This window comes from Bufo gargarizans, chromosome 5 (assembly GCF_014858855.1).
Source record: "Bufo gargarizans isolate SCDJY-AF-19 chromosome 5, ASM1485885v1, whole genome shotgun sequence".
Taxonomy (NCBI): Eukaryota; Metazoa; Chordata; class Amphibia; order Anura; family Bufonidae; genus Bufo; species Bufo gargarizans.
Genome location: NC_058084.1, coordinates 450,851,929 through 450,871,548, shown reverse-complemented (window position 1 = coordinate 450,871,548; position 19,620 = coordinate 450,851,929). Strand labels below are relative to the sequence as shown.

At 45.1% G+C, this 19,620-nt stretch overlaps 1 protein-coding gene across 2 annotated transcripts in view; it reads right to left on the bottom strand.

Annotated features, from left to right (window-relative positions):
• RSU1 (Ras suppressor protein 1) overlaps window positions 1-19,620 on the bottom strand; it is a 123,198-nt gene that overhangs the window by 56,432 nt on the left and 47,146 nt on the right. For both annotated transcript variants that reach the window (XM_044293333.1, XM_044293332.1), the window contains exon 8: window positions 489-621. In XM_044293333.1, coding sequence (XP_044149268.1) covers window positions 489-621 — 133 coding nt within the window. The remainder of the gene's footprint in view (window positions 1-488; window positions 622-19,620) is intronic.

The following is a 19,620-nucleotide window of genomic DNA, read 5'->3' as shown; positions in this document are numbered from 1 at the left end:
GTGCTTTCATGGACTACAAGTCATAAGATTGAAGTGAAGAATACTTGACTCTACCTAACCCCCCACTGAAACTGCACCTCAATTTCAAAGGCAGAAGCCGGTGGGTCGCACTACATTTGTTTCGGAAGAGTAATAATACTCCTCTTAGCATTTTTGCTGAGTATTATCAGCCAAGGAGGAATACGAAATAAGACGCTGAGAGAATATGAAGACTAGGATGCATATCCCACATATACTGAGGGAACTGGGCCTTAATAAGGGGGATTCTGGGGTTCCACGTTAACTGAAAGAAGCACAACGTATCAATAAAGTCAATGGGCAGGACCAGTAAAGCGATCTCTGCTCTGCTCCCCCCTCTATAATGTCCATATCTCCTGACAGGGCATACATAAAGAGGCTCTCCTCATCAGACGATCCCTTTGATTCAACCATAAAAATTAAAAATACGTTAGACGAGAACGCATCTCACTATAAAGCAAGCTACTCACTATTTGTAGGTTTCAGAGCGAATGTATTCAAAGACGTGAGACACTCCAAGTTGGAACTGATCAGCGATAGGCGTGACCCAGGGGTTATTCTCGGCTTTGAAGACCTGCTTTTGACCAGTGAGATCCAAATTTCCTGGAAAATAAAACAAAAAAGGATGAGTTGCAATACACATGGCCTGCAAGATTATACGTGAACGGCTATCAGAGAACAGATGGCGAAAATGTGTATGATATGAGAAAATAAAATCTGTCAAAAGGTCTCTAAACGCTGAATGAAGCAGCTCTGCGTGCCCCTCTATGAGCTGGAAGTCGCAGCAAGATCTTGCAGCCAATCAGCTGCTTACCCTTAGGAAAAATTCTTCCAGGTTCCTCATCACCTCCGGCACCAACTATTACACTGACACATATTTTAAAGGCATTTAATGGGTAAAGGAAAAAAAACAGATAAGAAAAGTCAAGGATAAGAAACCAAACACCCTTCTTCATCCTAGCACAGCACCAATATGCCATAGTACTAAATAGAGTAATCCCCCAAAAATTAGGGGGGGGGGGGGGCAATTATTTTATTATTGCATTGTACTCATTTTGAGCTAAAAATCATTTTCTCAATTGGTCTTTATTAAAAATATGGAGCCCTTTCTTCTGTACAGAGCGGAGATGCTCTAGTAGCAGCCTCTGGATTTTCTCTTTTTTCCTTCAGACCAGGAGCCGACGGGCTTCTTATCTCTGACCTTATAAACACTCATTATTGCTCAGTTCTTATCCTACTGATAAGAATGTGTATCAGCATAAAGGTTAAAGTACCAGTCACACAGTTAGAAAAACAGTTAACCATTTGTGACAGAACAGCTCAATATTTTTAATAAAGGCCAACTTCAAATATGGTTTTCAGCCAAAATGAGTAAAATGCAATCAAACAAATATTGACTCCGTAGGTGTACATAGCCTTTAAAGAGGTTGTCCACTTTGGACAATAACTTCTCCTACAGTATATGGATACAAATACACTGGATCCCCTGACGTTCTGATGGTGCTTGGGCCCCCACTGTGCTCCTCTTCCTGCGATTGCTGCTCAACCAATGAAAAGCCTCAGCCAGTGTTTGGGGATAGCCGCTTAGCCAACCACTTTCAGCTGCGTCGGACCTCAGCAGGAAGTGGAATGCAGCAAGGCCCCCGTCACAGTGGATGAAGGATCGGTGAAGTGAAGATGAGCTGTTATTTTTGTACACTTTTTTATTTTATTTGGCTGGAATACCCCTTTAAGCATGGTTACATTTTTATTAGTCAAATATTATAATGTCATTTATTTACGTTATTTGTTTTTGCAACACATTTAATGTAAAAATAAAATAAAATGATCCTTCTGCCTGCAGGAATTCTCAGTAAGATCTCTACCATATCAGCCGGGTGTAAAGTAACAGATGTGCATTAATAGATGCAGCTTCCCACGCACGCTACAAATGTCCCCGCTCTGCAGGTAGCGTCAGCTCCGTCATACCACTCACAGTCAGACAAGAGGCGCACACCTGACTCACAAATTTCGACTTCCACATTTGCCTGAGCAGAAATTTTTACACAAAACTTTTAGGGAACTTTGTCAAAAGTTTTTGTTAGATGAAATTTTTTCCCCATACCATGAGTTATAATATTAATTATTATCATCATGATACAGATGGTAAGACGCGTAAAATCTTAACCACTTCCAGACCGGGCCATTTACCCGCTTCCTGACCAGGCCTAATTTTGAAAATCTGACATATGTCACTTTATGTGGTAATAACTTTGGAAAACTTTTACTTATCCAATCCATTCAGAGATTATTTTCTCGTTACACATTGTACTTCAGGTTAATGGTAAATTTGAGTCAATATGTTTTACCTTTATTTATAAAAAAAAAAAATAATCTAAAAGTTACCGAAAATTTGAAAAAATTCACTTTTCTAAATTTGAATCTCTCTGCTTTTAAGGCCTCTTTCACACTTGCGTTGTCCGGATCCGGCGTTTACTCCACTTGCCGGAGGTACACGCCGGATCCGGAAAAACGCAAGTGTACTGAAAGCATTTGAAGACGGATCCGTCTTCAAAATGCTTTCAGTGTTACTATGGCCGCCAGGACGCTATTAACCTCCTGGTTGCCATAGTAGTAGTGTGGAGCGGGGGAGCGGCATACTTGCAGTCCGCGCGGCTCCCGGGGCGCTCCAGAGTGACGTCAGAGCGCCCCATGCGCATGGATGACGTGCCATGCGATCACGTCATCCATGCGCTTGGGGCGCCCTGACGTCACTCTGGAGCGCCCCGGGAGCCGCACGGATGGTAAGTATACTGCTCCCCCGCTCCCCACTACACTTTACCATGGCTGCTAGGACTTTAGCGTCCCGGCAGCCATGGTAACCATTCAGAAAAAGCTAAACGTCGTATCCGGCAATGCGCCGAAACGACGATTAGCTTAAGGCTGGATCCGGATCAATGCCTTTCAATGGGCATTAATTCCGGATCCGGCCTTGCGGCAAGTGTTCAGGATTTTTGGCCGGAGCAAAAAGCGCAGCATGCTGCAGTATTTTCTCCGGCCAAAAAACGTTCCGGTCCGGAACTGAAGACATCCTGATGCATCCTGAACGGATTTCACGCCATTCAGAATGCATTGGGATAAAACTGATCAGGATTCTTCCAGCATAGAGCCCCGACGACAGAACTCTATGCCGGAAGAAAAGAACGCAGGTGTGAAAGAGCCCTTAGACAGATAGTGAGGCCTCATAAAATATTCTCATATGTCTACTTTATATGGGCATGATTTTAGTAATGCAATTTTATTTTTTTAGGATGCTAGAAGATTTAGAATTTTAGAAACAATCTTTTTTAAAGACCAGTTCAGTTCTGAAGTCACTTTGTGGGACTTGCATAATAGAACCAACCCATAAATGACCCCATTTTAGAAATGACACCCCTTAAACTATTCAAAACTGGTTTTAGAAATGTTTCCTTTAGGTATTCCACAGGAATTAAAGCAAAATAGAGGTGAAATTTTAAAATGTCACTTTTTTTTGCAGATTTTCCATTTTAATCAATTTTTTCCTGGAACACATCAAGGGTTAACAAAACAAACCTCAATATGTATTAACTTGATTCTGCAGTTTGCAGAAACACCCCATATGTGGTCGTATACCGCTGTTTGGGCACACGGGAGGGCGCAGAAGGCAAGGAGCTCCACATGGTTTTTGGAGGGCAGATTTTGCTTGAATGGTCTTTGGGCACCATGTTGCATCTGAAGAGGCCCTGAGGTAACGCAAAGTAAAAACCTCCAAAAAGTGACCACATTTTGTAAACTACACCACCCAAGGAATTTTAAAGGGTTGTAGAGAGCACTTCACTCAACAGCTGTTTCACAGAATTTTTAATACTTGGGTGTGAAAATGAAAAATTAAATTTTTAATTTTTTTTAACAAGAAAAATGGTGCTTTAGGCCCAAACTTTCTTTTTCACAATTTGCTACCCACTTTCTCCTGAATACAGTAACACCCCAATTGTGGTCATAAACTGTTATTTGTGGCTACGCAAGGGCTCAGAAGCGAAGGAGCGGCATCTGGATTTTTTAACATGAAATGTTCGGTCATGGTTTTTAAGAGCAATAACTTTTTTTTTTTTTTTTTATGAGCTGCGTGAGGACTTATTTTGTTTTAGACAAGCTGTAGTTTTCATTGGCACCATTTTGGGGTACATTTGGCTTTCTGGTTGCTTTTTCTCTCATTTTTGGGAGGTAAAGTCACAAAACAAAACACCTGTTTGGTGTCATTTTTCCCATTGAATTTTTTACACCGTTCACTTGATGGGGTAGATCATGTGATATTATTATAGATCCGATCATTACGGACACAACGATACCAAATATGTCTTTTATTTTACACAAAAACATTTTTAGAAAAAAAATCATATTTTTGTGTTGCCATTTTCTTAGAGCCATATTTTTTTTATTTTTCTGGCTAGTCTTGTGTGAGGGCTTGTCTTTTGCGCGACAAGGTAATGTTTCTATTGCTACCATTTTCAAGTGAACAACCTGTTTAAATATATGCAAAGCACTTTGCAGGAGAATTACGGACCTTTCACACTGATGGCCTGTTTACTGGATCTGTCAGGGATCCTGCACCTCCACTGATCAACTGTTCTGCAGTAACGCCGGCACCAAAACCACAATCCCATTCATTGCGTGGTGGACAGAGCCGTTTTCTGCAGTAGTCACTTCAATGCGGGCAGAGCTGTAGTTACCGGATCAGTCAACTGTACAAAACAGACGGAGCTGTGGTTCCCCTGCCGAAGCTACTGCCGAACAGCTTGGACCCCCAGGATCAGATGTTCTAAGACAATCATATTTGATGACAGTATATTAGACAATGCCAGCATTCAGATTCCCGACACCTTAAATAGTGTGTTACACAGTGGCTGTCCCCCTACATGACAGGTGCAACCTGCTTCCAAAGGGCAATGCGGCAGACAAGAGAACGCCCTCTGCGCAGGAACAGGTTAAAAAGACAGAAGACGCACTTCACTTTCTGCCAATCATGCAGCAATTGCCCTAAGTGTTGAAGGTCTCAGTGGTCCTGCCTGAAACTTGTCTCCTTTATTAGAGGGTTCAGAAGCAATAGTGTTTAACAAGGATCAAGCAGCAGGCAGACAGATTAAGCAGCGTGACAAGGAGAACCTAATAAGACCGGAGCCGGCGAATCTCAAGTGCCGCTCGCTGGCTGCAGGAGAGGCGCACTGATTCGGCTTTCCAGGCACAGACCACTGGGGAGCGGGGAGCTCTGCGATTAGCAGTCACCTCCTGACCGCCTCCGCCGTAAAGATATATATCACTCACAGGTCGGCTCTGCAATCGCAAATTGGATTTTGTGTTTATTGCTTTAAAAGAGAACAACATGTCTTTGTTTGCAAAGTCATAGAAAAGTAAGACTCTCCATCCTGCAAAAAAAAAAAAGAAATCAGCATAGCAGGTGCAACGAATCGCTGTGGGCGCACAAGGATATCAGCCCCCAGGTGCTGATCACATCAGTACGGCACGGCCCGCAGGAGGGGCGGATTCTTCATGCATGCGCGTTACATGCAGATGATTTGTCACGGACTTTGGCGCGCTGCAAAGGGTGAAATCTGCAGTGTAAATTGGCCTGCTGCGGATTTAAAATGGTAACGCCCTTTTAGCAATTTAGTTGTGCGTTTCCAGGAAGAGTAACAGAGGAACGGTACAGCTCCAGAGATATAATATGAGACGCCGCAGGATAGGGAAGACGAGTATTTACTAAAACAGGGCAGAACAGCGTCGGGTCCTTTCTGACGTGGACCTTAAAACGTGATACAGGCAATCTAGATGAGGGTAGAATTTGATATGTACAAAGGAATAATAAAGGAACGCCACAACATAGAGTCATAGGATGCTCCAGAAGTATTATTACATATTAAAAGGGCATCTGTCAGCAGTTCTGTACCTATGACACTGGCTGACCTGTTACATGTGCACTTTGCAGCTGAAGGCATCTGTTTGGTCTCATGTTCATATGTGCCCGCATTGCTGAGAAAAATGATGTTTTTTGCGTTTTTTCGTTTTAGTTTTTCTTCACTGGTTTCCCGGAGCCATAACTTTTTTATTTCTCCGTTCACATAGCCGTATTTTTTGCAGGACAAGTTGTACTTTTTAACGCCACCATTGAATATGGCATACAATGTTGTGGGAAACAGGAAATAAATTCCAAATGGGGTGGAATAGGAAAAAATAAATAAATACATTTCTGCCACAGTTTTATGGGGTTTTACCACGTTCCTTATGTGGTAAAACTGACCCGCAAGCTTGATTCTCTGGGTCAGTACGATAACAATGATTAGACATTTATTTAAGGTTTTTCTTGTCTTTTAATACTGAAAAAAATATAAAAACTTTGAAAAATAAAAATATATTTTTTTTCATTGCCATATTCTGACCCTGATAAACTTTATTATAGTTATATCTAAGGAGCTGTGTGAGGGCTTATTTTTTGTGGGACGATCTGTAGTTGTGGAGTGTAAATGAAGCAATAAAAAAAAAAAGCCAAAATCAGACATTTTGATTATTTTTTCCTGTTATGCCAGTCACCATACGGGATAAATATTTTTATATTTTAATAATTCAGGCATTTTCGGACAGAGTGATGCCCATGATCATTATGTTTTTTATTTCAATTCTAGGCGAAAGGGGAGGGGGGGATGATTTACATTTTTATAATTTTTTGTTTTATATTATTTCAAACTTATTTTTTTTTTCACTTTTTCTTATTCCCCCTAGGAGGCAACAATATGCAACATTCAGATTTATTTCAGCTTAGGGTCCATTCACACGTCCGTTGTTTCTTTCCTGATCTGTTCCGTTCATATTTAGTGGGTCCTGAAAAAAATAATCGGACAACACAATGTCTGATTTTTTTTTCAGGACCCATTGAAAATGAATGGGTACAGAACTGGTCCAGATCTGTTGCGCAAAAAACGGAACAAATCAGGAAAGAAACAACGGACGTGTGAATGGACCCTTAGACTGTAGTTCAATAGAACTACAGTGTAAGCTTAATTGGCAGTTATCCTATGGAGGCCTGCCACAGAGCATCAGAAGGAAGGAACGGCTCCGCTAATCTCCACATGGGTGAACCGGTCCTAACCCAGAAGCACCCGCTTTAGTTTTGATTTGGCATGTAGATGCTGTGGTCACCCTTGACCACGGCATCTAAAGGGTTAAATGCATGAGATTGGCATTATTGCTGGTCGCAGACATAAGCCCTGGAAACAGCACTGGCTACTGGCTATGGCGCTCGCGTGTAGGCGCCATATTTAAAACCCCTCCTTCTGCCATACATATACGGCGCTAGGACTCAAGGGATTAATACATGAAAATGAGCCTCTAGGAGCAACGGGGGCGTTGCCATTACACCTAGAGGCTCTGCTTTCTCTGCCGTGACCTCTAAACTTTGACAAGCCACTCACAATGGTGTTTTCACTGCCTGGTCCTGTCAATCAAAGTGCAGAGGGAGCAGCAGTTGCAGAGAGAGCAAAGCCTCTAGGTGTAATGGTAACGCCCCCGTTGCTCCTAGAGGCTCATTTGCATATATTAAAACTTAATTTTTCTCAGTAATGCGGGCACATATGAACATGGGACCAACACCGATGCCTTCAGCTGCCAAGCGCACATGTAACAGGTCAGCCAGTGTCATAGGTACAAAACTGCTGACAGATGCCCTTTTAAGCAATAAGGCTCCAAACCTTGAAAAATAGGCCTATACGATTATACCTCCTCCAAACTTTGCAGAATACTATACATCCCAGTAAGTGCCACTCTCTGGGCAACCAGTAATGCTTTGCAGTAGGTGATAACACCCAGCTGGACCTTCATTGCAAACTGCTAGCAATTTATTCATAACTTCTAGCAGGAATAATAAAGGAACAGCACAACATAGAGCCATGAGAATAAATTCTCCAGAATAGTTATTTAATTGGAATGCAAGTAGTTACCAAAACAGACCTTTAAAAATACCACTATACCCCCCTCCGCCAAAATTTTACCGTAGGCACTATGCTTTCCAGTAGGCAGCGTTCTCCTGACAACCACCAATCTTAGATTCAGCCATCAGACTATGTGAAACATGATGCAATCCTTCAAGCTGCTGCACAGTCCACTGGTAAGGTGCTTTATAGCTGGCGCCTGGCATTGAGCGTAGTGCTTGCGTGAAGGACCACTGCTGAGCATAATGGGTTAATTTACAGCTCGGTTCTAAGAAATCGGGAGAATTTGTCACCAGAATATTCCTACAAATTTAGAAATAAACTGCCCACTAACATCAATCTTCACTTCCATATGCTTTGCAAGGAGGTGTTAGGAAGTGTTTAACAAGAGACCGCAGCGAGAGTTAATCAAGCAGATCGCCTCGCTGGGGAATCGCCGCTCCTTGACTATGCAAATAAGAGGAAACCGAGAAAATGTGTTAAGAAGACGGATAAAAAAACAGTTAAACGTCAGAAGGAATATCTATACAGTCAACCCATGATTTAAAAAAAATAAAAAATCTTTTTGCCGACCGCTCATGGCCGCCCTATGATACAAATCACTATTCTTGTCCATGATTGCGGACAAGAATAGGACTTGCTCTGTCTTTCTTGCAGGGCTGAACTACAGATGCGGATGGTGTTGAAATGAATGGAACAGGTGTGCGTATCCATTCATACGGTTGTCTAAGGGTAATACTCACCTTCCAATCTCCTGCCGCTCCGTGACGATAATTTCCTGATTCAACTACCGCTCCCAGCTTTAGTGATTAAGCATCAACATGACCCATTCCTTACTGACCACAGAGGTGACCTCAGGAGCGTAGACACATCACCGCTACAGCAGTCACATATTGTGCAGAAACTTTGCTGGACCAGGCATGGCTGGGACAGGGAAGCCATGGCATAGGCTGGGGATTGGTAAAGTTAAAAAATAAATAAATAAAAATACTCCATTTAAAAGGGCTATGCCCATCAGAGACAATTACGGAATTCCAACAGGCTATACCAAAAATGTCTAGTGGGGTGGTTCCCGGTACTATCTGAAGACCGCAGCCCTGAGGTGAGCAGAGAGAGCACACCACTCTTGCTCTCCATTGACTGCTATGGGAGAGTGCTGGCTCGGCTAATTTTGGAAGGCCTATAATAGTGAATGGAGAGTAAGCCGTGCATGTGTGGCCAGTGGCCACCCCTCCATCCACCACTATGGGCTTCCGGAAATACTGGTGAATGGAGGGGGAATGATCGCACACATGCAGCTTGAGCTCCATTAACTTCTATTCTTGAGACAGCAGAGCTGGGGCCCACACCTATCGGACATTTATGGTATATCCTTTAAAAAGGCCAACATGGGATTACCCTTTTGATACTTTACACCATGGTAAACTGTTGTTTAAAAAAAATAAAAAATTATAGGGTTGGACAACTCCTTTAAAGGGAACCTGTCACATTATATAGTGCAGGCAGCAGGTGTGAGAATTCGCTTTGGTAGGCAGGGTAAGCGGACGCAGTACAGAGGCAAAAACAAGGTTTAAATCAAAGTTCAGTGTTTATTCACACATAGCCAGAAAACAAGCCAAAAGAAAGTGTTCAGTTTTGGTGCCTGTTCACACCACACAAAGTTCACAGTGCAAAAAGACGTCACCTGGTCAGCAGATGGTTTTCACCCAGAGTCCGCAGCAGTCTTTAGTGGCCTGTTTCCCCAGCCTATGGCTCACACAAACAGATGCCTCAGTGTTTCAAACCACAGACTCCTCAGCTCCTCTGTCAAGGAGGATAATTCACCACCTGAACATGCTGGCTGGGTTTTTTATATTCCAGCCAAAACCCGGCCTGGAACCGTGGGGAACAGCCACCCACCCTGCTCTTTGGCTGCTCCCAATAAGAACCGGCCCGGATTGGCTTTACAGCCATTCTAACAGTTGAAGTGTCAGATTGCACTACAGACCTGACACTTCAGGAAAAAACCTGGTTCTTACCTCACCGAGGCCAGGAACCTCGGTGACACGTATCTTCCGTCAAAGACGGCTCCTTGTTCCTTCTTACATACCTCCCCCCTTTGTTCAACCCTGAGGGGGTGAACACTTGCCAGACAGTGTACGCGGGATAGGGCATCCGCGTTTCCCTGTAACCTGCCTGCCCTGTGTTCCACGGAAAACTTAAAATTTTGCAAAGATAAGAACCACCTGGTGACCCGAGCATTCCTCTCTTTGGCCTGGCTCATCCATTTCAAAGGGGAGTGGTCGGTCACCAGACGGAACCTTCTCCCCAAAAGGTAGTAGCGGAGAGACTCGAGTGCCCACTTGATGGCCAGGCACTCTCTCTCCACTATACTGTACCTAGTCTCGGCTGGGGTGAGCTTCCGGCTGAGGAAGACAACGGGATGCTCCTCCCTGTCAATATCTTGAGATAGTACAGCACCGAGACCTACCTCAGAGGCATCGGTCTGCACTATAAACTCCCTTTTGAAGTCGGGCGCCACCAAAACCGGGGACCCACACAGGGCCGACTTCAAAGCGGAGAAAGCCTTTTCCGCCTGCTCATTCCAGTGGACCGTCACTGACTTGCGTCCCTTCAAAAGGCCTGTCAATGGTGCGGCGACTGTAGCAAAATTGGGGACAAACCTCATATAGTACCCCACCATACCCAGGAACGATTTTACTTGCCGAGTAGAGACAGGTCGGGGCCAATTCCTAATTGCCTCAATTTTGTTCACCTGAGGTTTGATCACTCCGCGCCCAATGACATACCCCAGGTACTTGGTCTCTTCTAACCCTATCGAGCACTTTTTTGGGTTAGCGGTTAAGCCAGCCTTCCTAAGGGAGTCCACTACAGCCTGAACTTTAGGTAAGTGACTTTCCCAGTCGTTGCTATGGACAACGATATCGTCCAGGTACGCTGAAGCGTATCGACGATGTGGACGGAGTACAATATCCATTAACCTTTGAAACGTGGCGGGAGCGCCATGTAGACCAAAGGGTAATACCTTGTACTGATACAGCCCCTCTGGCGTGACGAAAGCAGTTTTTTCTTTGGCAGCCTCAGTCAAGGGTACCTGCCAGTACCCTTTGGTGAGGTCCAACACAGAAAAATACCGGGCTTGGCCCAACTTTTCAATAAGCTCATCCACTCGGGGCATGGGATACGCGTCAAACTTGGACACCTCATTAAGTTTGCGGAAGTCATTACAAAACCGCAATGTCCCGTCTGGCTTGGGTATTAATACTATCGGACTGGCCCACTCACTTTTTGACTCCTCGATGACACCCAGCTGGAGCATTAGCTGCACTTCCTCCGTGATGGCTTGTCGCCTAGCCTCGGGTACCCGGTAAGGTTTTAACCGGACTTTCGCCTGAGGCTCAGTGACAATGTCATGCCGGATTACGGACGTGCGTCCAGGGAGGTCTGAGAACACATCCGTATTCCGACTAATGAACTCCCTGGCTTCCTGAGCCTGTTTAGAGGAGAGGCTGTCAGCAATTTTCACTGTGACAGCCGCTTCCCCTGCTTCAGACTGAGGGGCCAAAACCGCTTCCCCTAGGAACCCTGGTCGTGGGCTGTCTTCCGTACAGGTTTCCCTTTCCTTCCACGGCTTGAGCAGATTCACATGGTACACCTGCTCCGGCTTTCGCCTCCCTGGCTGGTGTACTTTGTAATCTACTGGTCCAATTTTTTCTAGTACCTCGTAGGGCCCCTGCCACCTAGCTAGGAACTTACTATCTACCGTTGGTACCAGAACCAACACCCGATCACCCGGGTTAAAGTTTCGGACCCGAGCCTGCCGATTATAGACCTTACTCTGGGCTCGCTGCGCTGCCTCCATATGCTCCCTAACCAGAGGTAACACTGTTTCCATCCGTCCCTGCATCTGGGTGACATACTCAACTACACTTTTGTGCGGTGTGGTTTGTTGTTCCCACGCCTCTTTGGCGACGTCTAATAAACCACGAGGGTGTCTGCCGTATAGTAGTTCGAAGGGCGAGAACCCAGTAGAGGCCTGGGGCACTTCTCGCACTGCGAACATGAGATAGGGCAGAAGAAGGTCCCAGTCCCTCCCATCCTTAGACACCACTCTTTTCAGCATATTTTTTAACGTCTGGTTAAACCTCTCTACCAGGCCATCCGTTTGCGGATGATACACGGATGTCCGTAACTGTTTTATTTGGAGCAACTTACAGAGTTCCCTCATGACCTTGGACATAAATGGGGTCCCTTGGTCAGTTAGAACCTCCTTAGGCAGACCCACTCTAGAAAACATTTCCATTAACTCCTTAGCTATGAGTTTGGCTGACGTATGACGCAATGGCACCGCCTCCGGGTACCGCGTGGCGTAGTCGAGGATGACCAGGATGTGCTGGTGCCCTCTAGCTGACTTTCGGTACTGGGCCTATAAGATCCATAGCGATCCGCTCGAAGGGAACCTCAATAATCGGGAGAGGGACCAGAGGACTACGGAAATGTGGCTGGGGGCTGGTTATCTGGCAGGTTGGGCAAGACTTGCAAAACTCTTCTACCTCTCTGAACACACTGGGCCAGTAAAACCGCTGTAAAATCCGGTCCTGCGTTTTCTGCTGGCCCAGGTGTCCCCCAAGAACATGTTGGTGGGCTAATTTCAACACGAGCTTGCGATATGCCTGGGGCACCACCAGCTGTTCAATATGTTCACCCCGTAGTTTATTTACCCGGTACAGCATCTCCTGTTGAACCACAAAACGGGGGAACATAGATTCGGCCCCCGGTTGTTGCTGCTCACCCTCAACTACTACCACATTTTCCCAGGCTCGAGATAGAGTCGGATCCTGGTGTTGTGCTGTACCGAAATTATCCCTAGAGACATTGAGGTCTGCCAGCTCAGGACCCGGCGGCAAATCCTCTACGTCTCCCACCATCACACTTAACGGGGTTGTCTCCCCCTCTTCCACCGAAGTGGCGGTCACCCCTACAGCTGGTCCTTCTGACTCCGGTTCCCAAGGTTCTGGCCTCCCCCCTGAGTCAGGCCACTCTGCTAGGGGTACATCTGTCTCCCGGGTAACTTTCGTATCCGGCCAGAGTGCCGGGAACCCGGGGAAGTCTCTCCCAATGATCAAGTCATATGGTAGCTTTGTGGCGACGGCCACCTCATGCATCCACCTGCCGGCCACCATTGACAGAGAGACCAGGGCGGTGGGATACTCCTTTAAGTCCCCATGTATGCAAACAACACCGACTCTTCGGCCAGTATACTCAGCCGGCCGCACCAGGGCAGCTCTTACCAGGGACACCAGGCTCCCTGAATCCAGCAGAGCCACCGCCAGAGTGCCCCCCACTTCCACCTGGCACAGGTGGCTTTTGTCCATAGTCTCTGAAGTTCCTGTGGCACACAACATCCTGGCATATAATGAGTGGCGGAAGCCATAGTTGGTGTCCATGGGTTCCCCCCGATGGGGACAGTCAGCCCTTATGTGTCCAGGCTCCTGACAACGCCAGCAGACCACCGGGTTGGGGTCGGCAGGGGGTACATCCCGGGCGGGTCTAGCTGGCACCGGCCGCCGGGTCTGGGGTGGAGTTTTCCGGGGTTTGACTGGCCCCCTCCCAAAAGAACCCCCCTGTAGATTTCTGGTGGCCTCATAGCGCTCCACCAGGTCGACCATCTCCAGGGCATTATTCGGAGACACCTGGCCGATCCAGTGCTGGAGAGGGTACGGCAAAGCCCTCCAAAACACATCCGCCAACAGCCGATCCAACATAGCAGTGGGAGTCAACATGTCCGGCTGCAGCCATTTTTGCAAACGGTGCAGCAGATCATAATATTGTGGTCTAGCGGGTTCAGCCGGGTTAAATTCCCACTGATGCACCCTCTGGGCCCGGACCAATACATTCACCCCGAGTCTCGCCAGGATCTCACCTTTTACTGTCGGGTAGTCGGCCGCCTGATCATCGGGGAGATCAAACAATACTTGCTGGGGACCGGACGCCAGGAACGGAGCAACGACCTCAGCCCACTGGTCTCGGGGTAACTTTTCCCTCACGGCCACTTTTTCGAAGACCGCCAGATAGGTCTCGACGTCATCCGAGGGGGTCATCTTCGGAATCGCCGCGCGGACAGCTTTCCGGGCATCGTGGACATTCGTGGGACGCTCCTGACGCCTGCAACGCCATCACATGTTGCAATAGCAGCTGGTTCGTTTCTTGTTGCTGCTTGTTAGCCTCCCGCTGCTGCAAGTTAGCCTCCACGAGGGCCTTCACGACCGCCTCCATTTTGTCAGGGGATACGGGTCGTAACCTTGCCGGCTTAATGTAGGACATGCACTTGTGCCCGGATAAACAAAAACTTTTCGGCCTTCAGGCCTGCCTCACTGCGTATGCCCGCATCCAACACCAAATGTGGGGATTCGCTTTGGTAGGCAGGGTAAGCGGACGCAGTACAGAGGCAAAAAACAAGGTTTAAATCAAAGTTCAGTGTTTATTCACACATAGCCAGAAAACAAGCCAAAAGAAAGTGTTCAGTCTTTGTGCCTGTTCACACCACACAAAGTTCACAGTGCAAAAAGACGTCACCTGGTCAGCAGATGGTTTTCACCCAGAGTCCGCAGCAGTCTTTAGTGGCCTGTTTCCCCAGCCTATGGCTCACACAAACAGATCCCTCAGTGTTTCAAACCACAGGACTCCTCAGCTCCTCTGTCAAGGAGGATAATTCACCACCTGAACATGATGGCTGGGTTTTTTATATTCCAGCCAAAACCCGGCCTGGAACCGTGGGGAACAGCCACCCACCCTTCTCTTTGGCTGCTCCCAATAAGATCCGGCCCGGATTGGCTTTACAGCCATTCTAACAGTTGAAGTGTCAGATTGCACTACAGACCTGACACTTCAGGAAAAAACCTGGTTCTTACCTCACCGAGGCCAGGAACCTCGGTGACACGTATCTTCCGTCAAAGACGGCTCCTTGTTCCTTCTTACACAGGTTACAGATCAGGAGGAGCTGAGCAGATTAATGTATAGTTTTATGGGAAAAGATTCAATGAAACATATTTTATTCATTGAAATTCCATGCTTAGGGGTCCGGTGGGCGGACCCATCAGTGATTGATATGCACACTTAAAACAGGGAATTCTGACAGTCACTGAGCAGGCCCGCCCGCTGGACTCCTAAGCACAGAGAGAGTTGAGCTTTCAATGAATAAAATACATGTTTCACTGAATCTTTCCTACAAAAATTTGGGGGTCATTTATTATCCAGGCATATTTAGGCATATTTCTGGCACAGATCAGATTGTGGCTCAGAAATACATTTCCTCATCTAAAACGCAGGCCTTAACTCCTTCTACCCCAGGCCAGTTTTCACATTCCTGCCCAGGCCTAATTTAGAAAATCTGACATGTGTCACTTTATGTGGTAATAACTTTGGAACGCTTTTACTTATCCAAGCCATTCTGAGACTGTTTTCTCGTGACACATTGTACTTCATGATAGCCATAAATTTGAGTCAATATAGTTCACCTTAATGTATGAAAAAAAATCCCAAATTTACCAAACATTTAGAAAATTTAGCAATTTTCTAAATTTCTATTTCTCTGCTTTTAAAACAGAAAGTGATACCTCAAAATATTTACTACTTAACATTTCCCATATGTCTGCATCATTTTGTAAATGTCATTTTATTTTTTGGGGACGTTAGAAGGCGAAGCAATTCTAAAAAATTTTAAGAAAATTTCCAAAACCCACTTTTTAAGGACCAGTTCAGTTCTGAAGCCACTTTGTGGGGCTTACATAATAGAAACCCCCCATAAATGACCCCATTGTAGAAACTACACCTCTCAAGTTACTCAAAACTGATTTTACAAACTTTGTTAACCCTTTAGGTGTTCCACAAGAATTAAAGGGAAATGGAGATAAAATGTCTAAATTTCACTTTTTTTTTAGCAGATTTTTTGCATTTTAAACCCTTTTTTTTCTTTAGCACATCGAGGGTTAACAGCCAAACAAAACAACATTTATTACCCCGATTCTGAGGTTTACAGAAACACCCCACATGTGGTCGTAAACTGATGTAAGGGCGCCCGGCAGGGCGCAGAAGGAAAGGAGCGCCGCATGGTTTTTGGAAGGCAGATTTTGCTGGACTGGTTTTTAGATGCCATGTCCCATTTGAAGCCCCCCTGATGCCCCCTTACAATAGAAACTCCCAAAAGTAACACCCATTTTGGAAACTAGGGGATAAGGTGACAGTTTTATTGGTACTATTTTGAGGTACATATGATTTTTAATCGCTCTATATTACGTTTTTTGTGAGGCAAGGTAACCAAAAAATGGCTGTTTTGGCACCGTTTTTATTTATTTATTTTTACAGCGTTCATCTGAGGGGTTAGGTCATGTGATATTTTTATAGAGCAGGTCGCTACGGACGTGGCACTACCTAATATGTATACTTTCTTATTTATTAAAGTTTTACACAATAATAATTTATTTTGTTTAAAAAAATGCTATGTTTTAGTGTCTCCATAGTCTGAGAGCCATAGCTTTTTTATTTTTTGACCGATTGTCTTAGGTAGAGGCTCATTTTTTGCGCGATGAGATGACGGTTTGATTGGTTCTATTTTGGAAGGCATACGCCTTTTTGATCACTTGGTGTTGTAAATGATGTTAGGTGCCAAAAAAAATTACAAAGAAATAGCATTTTTGGCACGTTTTTTTTTACGGTGTTCACCTGAGAAGTTAGGTCATGTGACATTTTTATTATAGAGCAGGTTGTTACGGACACAGCGATATCTAACATATCTACTTTTATTTATTTTTTATTTCACGTTAACACAATAATAGCATTTTTAAAGCAAAGAAAATCATATTTTAGTGTCTCCATTGTCCGAGAGTCGAATTTTTTATTTCTTTTGGGCGATTGTCTTAGGTAGGGTCTCATTTTTTGCAGAATGAGATGACGGTTTGATTGGTACTATTTTGGGGGGCATACACCTTTTTGATCGCTTGTTGTTGCAATTTTTGTGATGTGAGGTGACAAAAAATGTTTTTTTTTTGCAATGTTTTTTTTTTTTTTACTGTCTTCATCTGAGGGGTTAATTCATGTAATATTTATATAGAGCTGGTTGTTATGGACGCAACGATACCTAATATGTATACTTTTTTTTTTCACTTTCACGCAATAATAGCATTTTTGAAACAAAACAAATTGTTTTAGTGTCACCATGTTTTGATATAGCTATATTTTTTTTATTTTTTGGGCGATTGTCTTAGGTAGGGTCTCATTTTTTGCGGGATGAGGTGGCGGTTTGATTGGTACCTTTTTGATCGCTTGGTGTTGCACTTTTTGTGATGTAAGGTGACAAAATGGCTTTTTTTTACGGTGTTTATCGGCAGTTTTATTTATTAAAAACTCCTTTTTTTTTTTAAACATTATTTCTGTTCCACTCTGGGACTTTACTTTTGGGGGTCTGATCCCCTCTGCAATGCATTACAACACATGTGTATTGTAATGCATTGCCTAGGAGACTGGGCCTGGATCCCCTCGGCCCCCGTAGAAGGCAGGTCCCGATGCCGTGCAGGGCATTGGGCAGCCTCTGCACGGCATTGGTCTGCCTTCTCACCCGTCGGGTCCCCACCACAGCAGCGCGGGAACTCGATGGGCTCCCTCACCCGCCAAAAATCCCTTCTATGTCGCGGTCAGCGCTGATCGCGGCATAGAAGGGGTTGATCTGCCGGCATCGGCTTGTACAGCGATGCCGGCAGATACAGCAGGGGCCCGGCTATCAGGGACTGCCGGACCCCTGCAGTGATTGGGCGCGCACCGCTCCAGTGCCCGCCAGATCACTATGACGTAATAGTACGTCAAAATTAGCGAACGCACCTGCCGCAGTGAAGTACTATTACGTCATCGGTCGGGGAGGGGTTAATAAATGCCCCCCCCCCGATATATCTGCTCAGCATTGCCTGCTCTATAACCTGCTGTCTGCACATCCAAGTGACGTGTCTCCTTTAAATGGTATGTACTTTATATTGTAAGCTCTTTAGCTCCCTCTAGTGGAAAATGCTTGCAACCAGAATTTTATCATTTATGGCTATACAGTGGATTTAGAGAAAAAAAGAATGCAACAGCACCCTGCAAACTTGATAAAGTACAATAATGCCAGTCACAAAAATTATTATAGTGCTAATGCTATACTTATTGAGATGCTTGGCAAATGCATTTTGTACTAAACCATCTGAGCCCGTCTGCCGAACGTCAAGGCGATCTCTGTAAGACGGGTCCTAACACTAAATACTACCTGCTATGCGCCATAATGGCCGCCATAAAGTTCAGGAAGTGTTGGATCCACATGCATGCTGGGTCCACTCTGCCTTTTACCATTTTTGGTGCCGTAATGGCCTCCATTACTTCCAAGGGATGCAGGTACCAACATGCATGCCGAGCCCACTCCATACCTTTCCGGCAGACGGGCTCAAATGGTTTTGTACAAAATGCATTTGCCAAGCATCTCACTTTATAAATAAGCGTAGCATTCGCACTCTAACATTTTTTGTGACTAGGGCATTATTGTACTTTATCTGGTTTGCAGAGAGCTGTTGCATTGTCTTTTTTCTCCATGTTTTCAGCCATGGCAGCGTGCACCTGCGGACTGGGGTGGGCTGACTGACTCCCTTTTCTTTGCAGATATACAGTGGATTTGTCATAAAAACAGAGCTCTGACTGCTATAATGATATATAAAAAAAATTTGCCGCAAAAAAGTTCCAACACTATTGAAGATTCTGTTGCTTTGTCTCTATTTTCGGTAACAAATTACATCACGTGGACACCATCTCACACTCCCCCCCCCGCACATTGACGCGTTTCGAACTATACCGTTCTTAGTCGTAACTTAAAAAATTAGCACAGAATTTGGGACTTTAAAATTATTTTTGGCTATTGCACATAATACATAAAATTCTGAATCGTTCTCAACCTTACCCACTCCGCGTTACTTTAGTGCAGGCATGCTCAACCTGCGGCCCTCCAGCTGTGGCAAAACTACAACTCCCAGCATGCCAGAAGAGCCTACAGCTATCAGCCTACAGCAGGGCATTGTGGGAGTTGTAGTTTTACAACAGCTGGAGGGCCACAGGTTGAGCATGGCTGCTTTAGTGCAATCCCTGCAGTGATGCTGGCTCCACGCGTTTCAATCCTCTCATTACATATTGTGTATTACGGGTATTTCCCTATAGAAAGGTTAATGATAAATGTTCTGCAGTATTACCCACCACAATGTCTGGATTTTCTGTGCGAGCATCATCAGCGCCCCTCCCCCACTATCTGTTATTTTAGGAGTCATCAAAAAAAAAAAAAAAAAGGAGATTCCATTTTTTCATTTAGCTGGTGGGTGACGTTCCCTTTAACCCCAATGGGAATAAGAACCTAGACAAACATGATGAGCGATGTTGTACAGGACTGGTCCGACAAGGGGTGGATTCCGAGATCTCGTCTCCTCTATCGCATAGCAGGAAACAGGGATTTAGCGCCTTAATTAAAGGCAAGCCGCACCGCTGACGTACTAATGTAATATTCCACACCTGTCTAAGTAGCTAAATTCCAACTTTATTAAAAGGTTAAGTAAGGGATCAA